Genomic DNA, 14,409 nt, shown 5'->3' with positions numbered 1-14,409 from the left:
TGTAGACCAGTGCAGATCTACTGAGTCCGGGTGTGATTGGTTGCTGCTGGAAGTGCCAAAGGGTCCAACATCAAATGTGTGTGTGGAAAAAACTCAATACTGTTGTTCTTCCATAGAATAAGTCAAAGGATGAAAATACAGTAGATAATAAAATGTAATACAATATTATCTTGTCTAATTGTCACAGGGATAAATAATTTTGTCAGAGGTGCACATTGATTGGTGCAGATTTCCTTAAATTTACAGTACTAAATCTGTGATGTTTTATTTTATTTATGTATTATTATTCTATTCTATCATTGGCCTATTCTGTCCCCTTCTGCGTTGCTGTGATAGAGGGTCAGGCCCCTTTGATTGTTGCTCTTGTTTTTTAGTTAGTCCTTTGTTAGTTTATGATTTTATTTACTATCTCAAACCTTGTTTCCTTTATTTGCAAAATAATGCTGTGCCTTGTTACTCCATTTTTCATAAATTTGATACTCTAAACTTGTATATTACACCTGTTCTATGAGTGCATGCAAAGCCCTGTAACAGTTCGCCCAGCTGGACTTCGCTCTGTGGCTCATCCACAGCTACGTTTGCGCAGTTTTATTTGCATGACATGACGGCGGGATCCCTGTCTCGTATGACCTTGGATAGAGTCACTGGCAATACCTTGTCTGCAGCATAGTGAGGTCAGGTGGGACTTCCTCCGAGTCCCAGTTAGGCGTTACTCATCTCTAAGGCCTACTTTGCCAACAACAGTAGCAAAGTCCGTGAGAGGGCGGAGCATGTACGGAATAGAATCTAACACTGAATATGCATGCCACCTCTTATCGGAAAAAAAATCTGAGTGGGTTTTCAGAAATCAGTTAAAATATCTGTGATTCACCTGGAAACTTGCCATCAATCTATTTGAAATCACATCAAAAATCAATCCGTTTTTGCAGCTCAGTGGTGGGAATGGAATGAATCGTTCTGGAACAGAATTGACCTTAGATGAGGTCACCAACAATGTTGTCATCATGTGTATCCATTATAGAGATCACATAAAGCTGTGTAAGATATCAATGTGTTTTTACCAAGGTTTAAGGGGAGTAGTTTCCAGCTACAGAGGCAAACTTGCACCTCCGCATCATCCAGGCAGCATGCCAGGATGAGGCATCAGCCTCAATTCAACAGGCAAATTAATCTTGCTTTGTTGAGTAGTCAAGCCCAACCTGGAAGAGAGTTTGTTTAGCTGTTACATCTGCTGATGTAAGGGCTTTCTTTCAAGTTCAGGCCCTTTGTTGTGCAGTTAAAATCTCTCCATCTGCTATTTTGCAGTGGCTGGACATGGATGCTTTGTTGAAAAAAAAAAGAAATCTCTTTCAATTGTTATTCCTATCATCTACTAATACAAAAGAGAATTTCCCCCAGAACTGTTTTTCTGTATAGAAGTGACGGATTTTCAAAGCCAGCGTTTTGGTCCTGAAACTGCATCAATTAGGGAAGACATGCACATATTTCTTGCGCGTCCACATCCAACTCCAACACATTTAGAAAGACCAGAATGTGCTCTTGGTTATTTTTAATGTCAAACTTTAATCCTTATTCTCCAAGTGTCAGGCACAGTTATCCTTCAGACAGCTGATAGTTGAAATGTCCTCATAGCTCAGCAGTGTTTATCAACAGCTAAGGGCCACTTTTAGGCACGATTAATATTTCTGCCTGTGGGTGCTCTGTGTCTCGTCCCTGCTGCTCTCCTACTGGGGGCACCGACAATACTGCACCAAAATGTCCCCCGCTTTAATCGCAAGCCAACAGACAGGCTGATCATCCGTTATAATGAATATCAACTGACTCTGTTCGGACACATGAATGGCAAGTGGTTATTGTGTTTCTACATAAATTGATAATCATGGCCGTCTGTTAGTGAAACTCTCTTTGGCTACTCGGATATCCTTTTTGAGAGGCTGTGAAAGACTAAAAATAGCTTTTGGAAAGTCTATCTTGAGATATTTTCCATATGTATTAGTGATGTTTTTTTTTTTTTTTTGGTGCCGATGCTTGATCAGTGCTGATCAATGATGCCGATCACATGAATTGGCTTTTTAGTACGTGATACATGGAAAAGGAACCATGAAGTCGTGAATTAATCCGACAAACACATCTTCAAATCAGTACTTTATTTCAGAGAAAAAATTGCACACACCCTTTGTTGAAGCCTTCAAAGTGAAGTGCTTTTTTGTTACATATGTTGCAATGCAAACTTTACATCACAGACTGATAAAAATTCCACATGGCTTCCATGTTAGTTTGGTCCAGTTTCATCTGAGGCTCGCCTGCGCAGTGAGAAGGAAAGGTGAAGGGGACACTTCACAGTTCATACTGTAAGGCTTCATCTGTCACAGGTGATCAGTTTTTGTCATCGGCAATGAAAGGTAGTGATTGGCTTTTACTGATCAAATAGTTTTTCACAGATGTCAAACTCAGAAGCTGATTGATCGTAGTGTCACTAATATAAATCAACTGGAAACCTAAAAAAAAGAAAGCATTTTTGGGGGTGTTGCTTCTGCAGAAATTTTTAAATGTGTTTCACATTATCTTGGAATTTTCATGTCAGTGTCCTCATAAATGCCAATACAAAAAAGTTAAAATATATTCTAAAATATTTTACATTAGTCAAGTAGTTATTTAATGTCCCATGCACGATGGGTTATGGATGAAAATCCACAACATAATCAGGCACACTGTCTAAAATGATTCACCTTTCACAATGTCACTCCTCCCACCAGTTTTTCATTACATGTGGTCACTTTCTACACAATTACTGTAGACGCTTAAATATTCAGGGTGTTTAATCGCTCATTGTGCATGTTTTCTTTCATTCATTCATTCATTTATTTTTAAAATCACATCCTCAGAATTGTATTTGGCTGGGACTTTTCATGGCGCCTTTCAATATTGACAACAGTCGGAAACTGCAGTACCAACTAGCTTGCTCTTTTTCTCTCAATGTGCAGGTTTAGCTTTTGTGAATTCAGGTTCAATCAAGTTGGGAAAAGTATTCACCACGCTCTGCCATCACTGGTTTCAAAAGTGAAATGCCAATCATCAGACCTTTGTGGATATAACGGGTTTGTTCAACTGCTAGAAAGGACACACAGGGAAATGGAAAAGGAAAAAAAAAGACAGATGAAGTTGGGAGATGGGTTCGGTGCAAAAATGCTCTGAACAGAAGAGGCAGGACGTGTGATGGAAATTCGTCATGGTGGTGAGGGTTTTTTATGTTAATAGCAATGAGCCCTGGTGGAGTCATGCTTGTGGTAGTTTTGCCAATCGAGGACTGGGGTTCGAGTCCGGGTCAAGACAAGTATTCTCCCCTCTGCGCTGCAGGGCTGATCCACACACTCCCACACTCTTACACATCAACACTTTCAAGAAACTATCTTACTGTAATCCGTTTCTCTTATCTGTGCAATGAGTAGATGATCTCTAACTATTGGTTTTTGATGAAAATGTCCTTCATAGTTTTTTATGGGCTGCAAAAAGACAATGTGAAATGTTTTTATGTCAAACTAAAAGCAAAGAGAAGAGGAAATCTGGAGTTATTACAGATGAGAAGGTCCCGTTGCAGACATGAGAGCAAGATCAAAGCTGACTGCCCCAGGAATAATAACTAAATCCAATGTACTCATCCCACAGATGTCCATGAGGTTATTTATTTATTTATTTCCTTTTATTTCCTTAGTTTATTTCTTTATTTTACCTTGATCTTTGCAAGAATTAACTGAGACAGATTCATCTTTGCTCAGCGGGTCCGACCTATTCCACCACCATTCACAGCATTTTCTTTGAGGACACAAAGCAGACGCAGACGTTGTCACATGCCTGCCATTTTGCTTCTGGCTAAGCCCATCGTCATTCTCCCTGGACTGTTATTGTCATAAATCATCCTTGTCACCTCCATCAGAATCTTCCCACACAACCAGTCCAGAGGTTCGACAACGTTAATGTCCTGCCAAGTCGTGTTTATCTTATCCCGGTTATTTTCCCTCCCCAGCTTGCATGAATTGCAAGCTGCTTCAAGACACTAGTTCAACTTTGTCACTGTTATTCGTTGCGACTTTAAGGAAGAATTGAGTTTATAATTACTTACTATGCTTAGTTTGTGAGGCGAAGTGTTTTAATACAAACATATATATATATATTTCCGGCCAAAACTGTAAGCGCATCTGGACGCATTGTTTTTCTCTAGACCCCTGGTAATTTGAAAATATGTTTTTTGGTGCCCAGCAAAGCATCAGGTTTTGAAATTGACTTTGTGACAGGGCAAGTCCAAGTATACGGGTGGTCGACCGAAATGCATTTTCCTATATTTCATGAAATTGGTTTCTATATAGTGAAGGGAAAATACATGCCTTGTTTTTTTTTTTCCCCCCAAATTGTGTGGGAGGCAAATCGATCATGAGAAATCTCTGAAGAGAACCGTAATGGATCAGTTGGAAACCTTCAAAATGGGCCTTGAATGACGGGGGGCGACCCTCTGCTTCCTCTCTTGTTTCCTTTCTAATAATGGTGTAATCATTCATTCATTTATAAAGGTCTTTTGCTCAGCGGTGTCATCACTCATGCCTTGTTCTATCAGTTACAGGACAAATAAGTTATGATAATTTGATTATTGTCGACTTGCCATTATTATTTTCTGCTGACTCACAGGATGGGGCTTGTTTGCTGTGTACCCTCCACCTTCTAACCTTAATGGTAGCTCCATGTACTATTCATTGACCCTCATACTGCTTCTGAAGGACAGAATGGAAACGGTGGCAATGCTAATTTAGACTGTCTCAGAAACCGCTTTTGGAGTGCTCCAAACTTTTTGTCAGCAGCCCAGCTTCCAGAGTTCATCAGGCCATTGCATTGAAATCAGTGCAGCAGGGACCATTGTGAGAAACCTAAATTAGATCCTGTGTGACTTCACCTGCTTAACAACTGGCTTGTTATCACCTTCTGCCGTGGCAGTGGTATAACAAGTGGGAGCAACAAGCACCAGAATAGCTTCCCATTCCCAGTCAACCATCTGCGTGACTTCACATTTTACACTGACTTGTAGATGTAAACCACCTGTTGACCTTGTTTAAAATGGTTATTGCTGTACAATTTTGATATTGATCTGAATCTCCATTAGATTCAAGAATGTATGTGCCCATGATGCCAATGTGCTAAGACTCCGCCATTGCTTGTCCATGCTGATCTACTCCCAATAGTGTAGTGTCTTTGGACGTTTATTAGGCTTTGTATTAGCAGTTCAAGTAGGAGTTAAAACTTTTGGAAAAAAAAATCATTTTGAAATCAACTCTGCTCTATCCCTTTTTCCACTGTTCGCAAGCAGACGTTCACCACACTGATCATGTCTAGACTGTTCTTCCAATTCAATTTAGAAGTCCTGTGAAGCCCAACTGACTGGGGAAAATGCCGCTCCCACTGACTTTGCACAACCACAGAGATAAACAGAGCAAAACTGTTTTTCTGAAAATAATGTTTCAAGCAGTGTCTTTAATAGCACTCAATATCTGGTTGGTACAATATAAGATTTGGATAAGGTCATTTTTGAAAATGGCAAGACTCTGGTTAAAATTTCTTTTCTTAACCCACTGGGGACGTAAAACAATTCAATTTGAGACATATATAGCTCTTCTTTGGACTTTCATGACGGTCCACTGGAGGTCAAACTATCATTGGGATTATGGCCAAGGAGCTTGCTGATGATGCCGAGTGGCGTGCCCTCTCCTTGACCACCTCTAGGTCATTGCCAGTAGGCAAACATGTTTGTTCTGGATGTCAGAGTTGTTTTGCCAAAAACCAGAACATTTGTAAGCTAGTGAGGCCAAAGGTAAAAGTGAAAGAAAAATAGCAAGGTGACTCACATTAGGGAGGTAAACAATGTTATTTTGAGGGAAGTATTCGTGAAGGTGGATGTGTCAGACATCAGTTTAACCCTAGTTTTCTCACACATGCATCCAAATGGTAAATATTTGTATTATTTTGTCTGGTTGTTGTGTTCTCAAGAACCTGGAGATCAGAATACACATACACACACAAAGCCTTGGCTGCGGCTCTTTTTCTGACTATGTAAATCCTCCGGTGACACTTATGACACTTGTTTACTCCCAATTCCCTGCTTGTACGTTTTCTCAGTCTAATACTTTTTGATAGCTGACCTGTCTGATCCCAGGATGTAGCACTTGTAAGTTTATTTCACAGGCTCAAAGAGAGCTGTCTTTGACAAGAAAATGACCTGATGAAAAAGACCAGGTTGTAATTTGAGTAAATAAAGTGAATAAGTGATAACTACTGATGTACTACATTTATCTTTTCTATTGGATGACGTTTTCTTTTTTCACTTTTCTGTGATAACTGGTGAGTGACTGAGTAAGATTTAGCCGAGTATAGTGAGGTAGAGGCAAATCAAATTTTGATACATATGTCTGTCAGAAACTTAAATTTTTTTTATTTTATTTTTAAAAGCCAAGTCCGAATCTCATTGCCCGACTGACGTCCTCTAACAAAACAAATGCAAAACCTGCAAGTCAAGGCCGACACTGCCTTGGTGAAATTTTAAATTACAAACCTTAATCAGGGTTTTAATCTGAATTATTTTTGATTCTTGCCCGCTAATTTTAACTGAAAAAATGAAGCCCATATTACGTCAGCCATGGATGACACATTCCCCTTTAGGAAAAAAATGAAAATAGCAGAATGTTCTGCCCAACCAGTTGCTTTAGATGTGACGCAATTGTATTTCTTGAGCAAAATAGGTGGCGCATGTCAGATATGTCATAGATGCTCTCCTTTTTTTCCTTTCAATATTTTGGCATCAGACATAAGCCGTGTCTGTGACATGAAATATGAGACTTAAAGGGAAAGAAAAAGTCAAGTTTAGAATGTAGGTGTGAAATGCTCCGCCAGAAGGTCTCGTGGGAAATCCTCCCTCTGAGCTGGGAGCTCTGCACCCTAGTGGATAGATGAAATGTCTTATCTGTCTGCGGCAGGACTCTGTCCTTTAAGTAGGGTCAGGGAAGAAATAAAAAAAATAACTCATTGTCCGTCCAGTCAGCATCTCAACTGATCCGTGTTCCTGTTGACCTTTTTTCCATTGCTGCCATGGAAGCGTGCCAAACTTTAGGTTGTGTTAAATGTGAGATTGCTCTTTTATATAACATGTCTGACATGCGTGTTTGTTGGTCACCAACCTCATTTCCTCACCCAGCTATTGGGACCGGGATGCTCAAAGGTCATGTTTGTATCATGGAAATGCAGAGGTGTCCACCAAAACAATGTGAGACCAGTCAACCACAATTAAAATTGCCAAGCCACCTTAAAGGTCAGTCCACCTTAAGTGATAGCGGCGTGTCCAAAACAATGCTCAAGATTTAAAATGGAGCCAAGGCCTAGCCGTCGACAGGTTGCAAGCTCCCCTGCAAGTGGCCCAGTGGACAGCTGTATGTGCTGAGCACGTACTGAGACCCGGGTGGAAAGGTGTGACACCCTGTCTTTCTCATTCACTCCTTATCTGTCCTTTCAACTAATCTACTCATGCTTAATGAGCAGGAAATTAAGTAAGAACAGAGCTATCATAGAGCTTGATATGCAGTAATTGCTCCGATTGTATCTGCATTTTCTTTTTTTTAACAAAGACCTCTGGCGTTCTCTTCTAATTTTTCTTTATTAAGAACTCACAAAGAAGCCATAATTAGATTTTTCATTATGCCTCGGTCTATTGTCTTAGTGTTTTAGGAGAAGATGCGAAGTGGGTTGTTGGGGTGTATTTTGCCCATCTATTCACTTGCAATTCATTTCAGCTGTAAACTGATTTTAGCGGACCTGCATTTGGAAGTGCATTAAAACACCATTATGAGGTCATTCACTCCACCTTTGTTTCGTTACAGCCTTCGCTGTTTATGAGAAATGTTTTTCACTTTCCAGTTTTGTTGTTTATTTTTTTTACTTTTGCTTGTTTATCTCGATAACTGAAGGCTGATATTCATGTTTTTTTTTCCGTGAAAAAAATTAAATCTTGCCCTCCAGTAAATAATTATAACCAAGTTGCTATTATGAACTAGTTTTGATCATAGAACAAAACAAAAAACAAAGGAGAAATGTTTTGAATATGGTTATAAATACTAGCGTGGATTTGTCTTTTCTATAATGTCAAAAATACAGCATGGCTTCCCAGGAATTGTGCATGATGGGAAATGTGTCGATTCAAGTGGCTCATCTTTTTAGTCGGGGTTATGAAACTGCTAACTCATCAATTGAACTCAATATTAACTGCTTCAAGATTCGGAGAACTGAATTGGAAAAGACAACATACTCCTCAGCAAATTTTGCCTGGGTTGGTTGTCACATTTCTATCTCTTGCGACAGTTTAATCTAGTTTTACATCTGAATCCCTCGTGAGAACCTGATGTCGCAGAGTGGGCAACTGCTCCGAATTGTCTCGCAGTTATCCAGACCATGTGAGGTCGGCTGTCTCCCAAACACAACAGTGAATTTCCCAGTTCCAGTATTTAGGCAAGACTCATTGCAGAGATGGACTCTGACAATGAAGATGAATTATGTATCCATCATTCTGCCTGAGTGTAGGCAGCACTGGGCACTGTGAAAGCTGCCACCTTGTTATGGGCTTGTTACAGGTGAAGTTGGCATGTGGAGGCGTAATGGCTGTGGCACTGACATTGCTTATATGACAGAGAAAATACACTATTGCCTTAGTCAGTCTGAGATCGGATTTGTGCGTACACCATTTGGATTTCTCATCATCGGACTGTGTAGATAATTGAGTTATTAGCTGCCTGCAAGTTACCGTCAACTCCATTAAGATCGGACTGGATGATCGGAATCTTTGTTCAGTCTGGTGGCGCCTTGACATTGGCCATTGGCTGTCATCATTGCTCACGGAAGTGCTGCATCTTCCTTTGTTATTCTTTGTCAGTCAGTTTTATATATATTTATATAGAGAAAATCTCCTTCAATTTCTGAACTAAACAATATGTTGATAATGAAAGGCTCAACAACATTTATTATCCATTTCAGGTTTGACTGAATTGTTTAAAAAGAAACTATGCATTATTTTATTTTTTAAGCATAATAAACTATTTTAAAATATATACATTAAAAACAAACATGAAATAAATTTCACTTGACCGTACTATGCTACAGTAATATGCACTTAAGGACCTTCATAAACTACTACTACTATTTTATATTTTTCAAATATTTCAAAGATGAAAGGATTTTTGCCCAATTTCACCCGATCAGTGTTGAAAATTTAAAACGATACTTGTCACAGTTGTTACTTCAAAAATATATCTAAATTATTGAGAAATGTAGTTGTTTTTATGAATCCTGGAAGCTGCAGCTGTGCTCCACATCTGTTGTCCACTACACACATAGGTTGATATGGAATGACCCTGACGTGGCGTCACCTATTATATAGGAGGGCACATTACCCTTCACTCTATGCCGCATGGACTACCTGGCTTAATCGAGGTGTTATCTATGAATGTGGCCATATTCCCTTTCCTTTCGATGGTTGCCCCACTCTCTGTTGCTCCCTCTGGAATATGGGAAGCCGACACTGAGCTGACAAGGGAGGACAAAATGAGAAACAGTTTTCCCTTTACCCCCAAAATGAAATCGACAGGGCCCACTGATGTAATTGCTCTCTACACTATTATCTTTGGCAGGAAATACTGTTATCGACAAATAGGCAATTCAATAAGCAGTGCGAGATGAAGCGCTGAGCTTTGGTCAAAGGTTGACCTGTGTATGTCCGGATACTTCACATCGCTGACTTCCTTTACAAGTTTGTGTATCTTTGGGTGTTTTTCTTTTGGCTTTTTGCAAATTCCTTTGTGTCTTAAAGAGAAAGCGCTTATGGTGTCCCTCTACTTCCCTGAATGTTTCTTTCATACTGGTGCAATGGTGTTGATATTACCCTTCGGGACTGTTTCAATTTAGTGCTTGGTTCATGGAAAAAAAAAATGGTGGTTTATGGCCGGTGTCTTTGCTTTCCTCAGGTCAAGGCCTGTGGTCAAACTGTGGCTTCCACTCTTCAGACACATGTGCAGCCCTTTTCTTTTTTCCCTCAGATGTGTGCGCTTATGTTTATGCCTTTTTTTTTCATCATTTCTTTTTCTTTTTTAACCCTTGTTCAGCTTACAAATTGTTAAAATGTACCAATGTGCCACAGTAAAATTAACTTAATAGCATGACTGCATTTGAACTGCTGCTGCGTTGACATGTTGTACAGCAAGGTGACAAAAACCCATCATGACATCACTTTTTGGAACACATCTAAGGTTTTTGAATTATGGATGCTCTTAGCAACCTATGCTTTGTTAGGAAAAAAAGCTCACTTTCAACTGAAATATTTCATAGAGCAGACAAATCCTAAAACTGTCCCTGAACACTACTTTACTAGAGTCAATAACCACCAGGTGTTTATGCTTTTTTCTTTCTTTCTGTGGCTCTGTTTTATTCCTGCATTTCTGCTATAATTTAAGCCCACAAGTACAGAGCAATATCCAGGCACTTTTTGGGTATTTGTCAGGAGACTTGCAGACCCTCTGAAGTCTAATGAAGACTTTCGCTTCAGCATCAGTGGGGAAGTGTTCCCCTTGAGGAGGCCTATTTTGTGACAATAAATGCTTCAAGTTAATGAGCACTTCCTTCCATTGAGCCCAAGTCCTTACCACTCTAATGGTCAGAGCACATTTTATTCAGGTCTGTTGTCAGGGGATACCTCGGGTCCCTGTCTGCAAAGAGTAATAGCCCACTTCTCCTTTCATACGGCTTTAAGTTTTGTACGTACAAACATCAAGATAAGAACGGTACACTGTTGTAATAATGACTTGGTTATGTGACTTTCTAGGTACAGTATTTACGGTCATATCTACTGTCATTTGTCAAGATGAGGTCAACCACCCTTACAAATGTCTCATTAAGGACCATTATCATGAACCATTGGTAGGGAGCACTCGGTTTAAACTCACCGTGTTGACATTTAGCGGTGATAATCAGACTCCAACACAGACAAGACCATTCGGAAGGGCAATTTTTCAAGTTTAGTTAACAGAGAGCCCTTCTCTCTATGGCAGGCTATGGTTTACTGTATGAGGACTGAAAACAAAGTGGTAATAAATGATACCTGTGGTGAAACAGACAGCCTCAGAACAAAACAAAACAAAAACAAACAAAAAAAACGCAACTCAGGCCAATAGATTTAAATGTAATAGATTTATTTATAAATGTTTACATAGACACTACACTAGGTAAAACAAACAAAAAAAAACTGCCAACTTTTGCCATCATGCGATCGCACAGTAATTTAGGTTTAGGATTAAAGCTTGAGCGAGCTCTGATATATGATGGATTGCCACTAAAACATGTGACAGGGACATATATCAAATGAAAGCAAAATATTTCACATCATTTAAAACCAAAGATATACATAGATAAACCTATGTTGTTGCAGAATGTTGATTGACTCATGGAAAATGAATTAAAATTGTTAACTGTGATTTAAATGTTTAGTTCCTGGTGTCAGGAAAAACCATAGTCGCTCTACTCATCTATACATACAGTATATCTGGAAGACACGGGTTTAGTGCCGCATTTAATTCAACTGTTTTGAGTGTCGCTGTTTACTTTTGTACTTGATATTACGGTCACTGACCAATGAGGGGTGAGACGAAGACTAAAACCAAGCTGAATGCAGAGTATAGAAGCATAGGTCTATTTGTCATATTGACACACACATTTATTTATTATCCTAAAAGAAAAAAGTCATTTTTTTTCTAAAAAATAAATACTCAACTGAAATGCAATCCTTGAGCCAAACTATTCTGCTCTGTGTTCAGTTTGTTCTTGGGCTTGGTCTCACTTCTAAATGGTCTACGTCTCAACTTGGCCTCAGGTTACCTGACTACACCACTTTCTTGCATATATTTAAGGGAGAACATGCTTTTTACCTTTAAGGCTTCATGTTGGAGCGAGCGAACTTGCCATCATTTTTAATTTTTTTCATATTTGAAATTGCAACAATTGGCATGTTTTTGTTTTACAGGGTGGACTTAGGAACAGCAAACATGAATCTACACTTTCATCCCAAGAATACGTCCACGAGCTGCGTTCTGGGATCACGGACGAGAAGCTACTGAACTGCCTGGAGTCTCTCAGAGTTTCTCTCACCAGTAACCCTGTCAGGTCAGTAATGAGGGCATTCAACCTGCAACCCAAGTCATTGAACTCATTGATTTATTGTATTGCATTTTCCCCCTTCACTGCAAGTGCTGGCTAAAACTTCTCGACTCACGCAAACACCAAAACAATATTGCTCCATTAAAAGCTCGGACAGCATTATTATCATCTATTTAGCTGTTATTTGGCTACATTTTAGCATAATAATGTAAAAGCTTCTTTTTTTTTGTTCCTCCCCCAATAATCCTTTAACCTTGTTGGGCATCTCTGGATAAGCTCATGTTTTAAAATGTTCCCTGAGTGGAGGACGTCTCCTGATTAATATACCAAACATTTAATTGTCATGGATCACAACACAAAGAAAAACAGTTTTGTTTTTTTGCCCTTCTGGCTTCACTATGTTAATGTAACCTTTTTGCAGTACGTCATAGCATACGCGAAATTAGCATGAAGCAGAAGTCAGAGCAGTGCGGCCAAGCTGCTTTTAATTGAAGCCGCTGTGCTTCTCTCGTTTTAAAAAACATTGTTGCGTATGTTTTATGTTCATATTTGGGGGTTATTTATCATTTTTGGCTTTCGTGAATGACTTGATTATTTTATCACTCAGTTGTGGTTCTCACTCTGCAGTTTGTGAGTTGTTTTGGTTTAAACTTTTCTGACGTGTTCAATATTTGCGAGTTTTGAGTTTTAATGTTTAGAGCAGAACCTCCTCATCTTCCGGGCATTTGAATTTTAATGTGACTTTAGATCTGAGCATTACGTTGTCATGCGATAGTCATTGTTTTTGTTGGTTAGAACTTAATATCTTGGATGAAAATAGCTTCTTCAATGATAAATTATTGTTTTCCAAAGATTTGACCCATTGTGTCATGAATTATCCAGAAATGGAATGATCATTTTCACTGAAGAATACATTTAAAACACATCTCTTCTCATCAAAACAAGTGAATACATTCATGTGTAAACGTTTAAGTCACACTGTACGTTTGGGAACTCATGTTAACTATTAATAATTAATAAATAAATTACCTTAAATTGTGGACTATTGAGCGTACCGTCATCCGCACCCACTATATTTAATAAATTATGTTCATGCATAAGCTGCACCGGTCTATAAGCCACGGGTGCAGTGGTGCTGTCTGCACAGTACAAAGGTCAGTGGTGCACACGGCTTCAGCGTCGAGGCTGACTCATGAAACAAACTCTGCAATATTATTTACATTAAGGGGCTGAAAATGCACTCGCCCATGTGTCCTAAGTTCCGACAGCACAGCCGCTCTCAGCTCCCTGTTTCTTTTAATATCTGGGTGAATAATATCAATAAGTGATTTATTGCAATTAACCAACATTAATATTACACTTTGTGTTTTAGTATTTTAGTCAAAGCACTTGTTTTAAATAAGGGTGTCGAAAACAGTTTCAAAGCTACTGCTTGGTTCACTTTCAATTCAGCAAGTGGTATGAATTATTATTGTTATTTTAAAATAAAATTCAATAATTTAATAGAATTTCTTTTCCTCAGGTGCAGAATCAACCTGTTTGTTTTTAAATAACATAAAACAAATGAATAAATAATGCTACACTGGCATCCGAGAAAATACATGCTTTCATGATCAATAAATTTCAAAAGTTTTCCTTCTTCGGTTCTCTTCGGAACCATCAGCTTTTTTTTTTATTTTCTCATCCAAATCTCAATGCCCAAGTTTTTCTGTGTTCGCTGCCGTTCTGAAGGTTGTCAGTTGGTATTTTCAGTGTTAAGGGAACATATTTTTGAAGACAATGATACATTATTTCCAGTCTGAGACTTTTATGTGTCCCAAAACATCTCCGTGGGGATCACTGTCATTTAGATTTACGACCGTTGTAAAACCTCTGTGCTTAAAACTCAATACTGTCATAAATCATGTCCTTTTCGTTCTGTGCGTCAGTGACGGAATACTTGAACAGTGAACAGTGAAGACATTTTCAAAAGAGATTGCGTGATCTTGATCAAGGATCTTGGTGTGTTTTTAAATGTTAAGATATGGCTGCATTATGTCTTGTTTTCTGTCTGGATATTGAGTTGTCAGAAAAAAAGCCTCTTTTACACAGACTGCAACTTTACCCTTAAAACTTTGTACAGACTGCCTTCCAGTCCTCCACGTCCCTAATCGGCTGTCATGCGTCACAGTTGGTGCTTACTGC

At 39.0% G+C, this 14,409-nt stretch overlaps 1 protein-coding gene across 5 annotated transcripts in view; it reads left to right on the top strand.

The window, feature by feature from the left end:
- The window catches only part of diaph2 (diaphanous-related formin 2), a 335,124-nt gene that overhangs the window by 70,848 nt on the left and 249,867 nt on the right, over nucleotides 1-14,409 (top strand). For all 5 annotated transcript variants that reach the window (XM_053878770.1, XM_053878769.1, XM_053878771.1 and 2 more), the window contains one exon: nucleotides 12,092-12,231. In XM_053878770.1, the coding sequence (XP_053734745.1) occupies nucleotides 12,092-12,231 (140 nt within the window). The remainder of the gene's footprint in view (nucleotides 1-12,091; nucleotides 12,232-14,409) is intronic.

Source organism: Synchiropus splendidus, chromosome 11 (genome assembly GCF_027744825.2).
Source record: "Synchiropus splendidus isolate RoL2022-P1 chromosome 11, RoL_Sspl_1.0, whole genome shotgun sequence".
NCBI lineage: Eukaryota > Metazoa > Chordata > Actinopteri > Syngnathiformes > Callionymidae > Synchiropus > Synchiropus splendidus.
The sequence above is the reverse complement of the archived record's forward strand: the minus strand, read 5'-3'. Positions and strand labels throughout refer to the sequence as shown.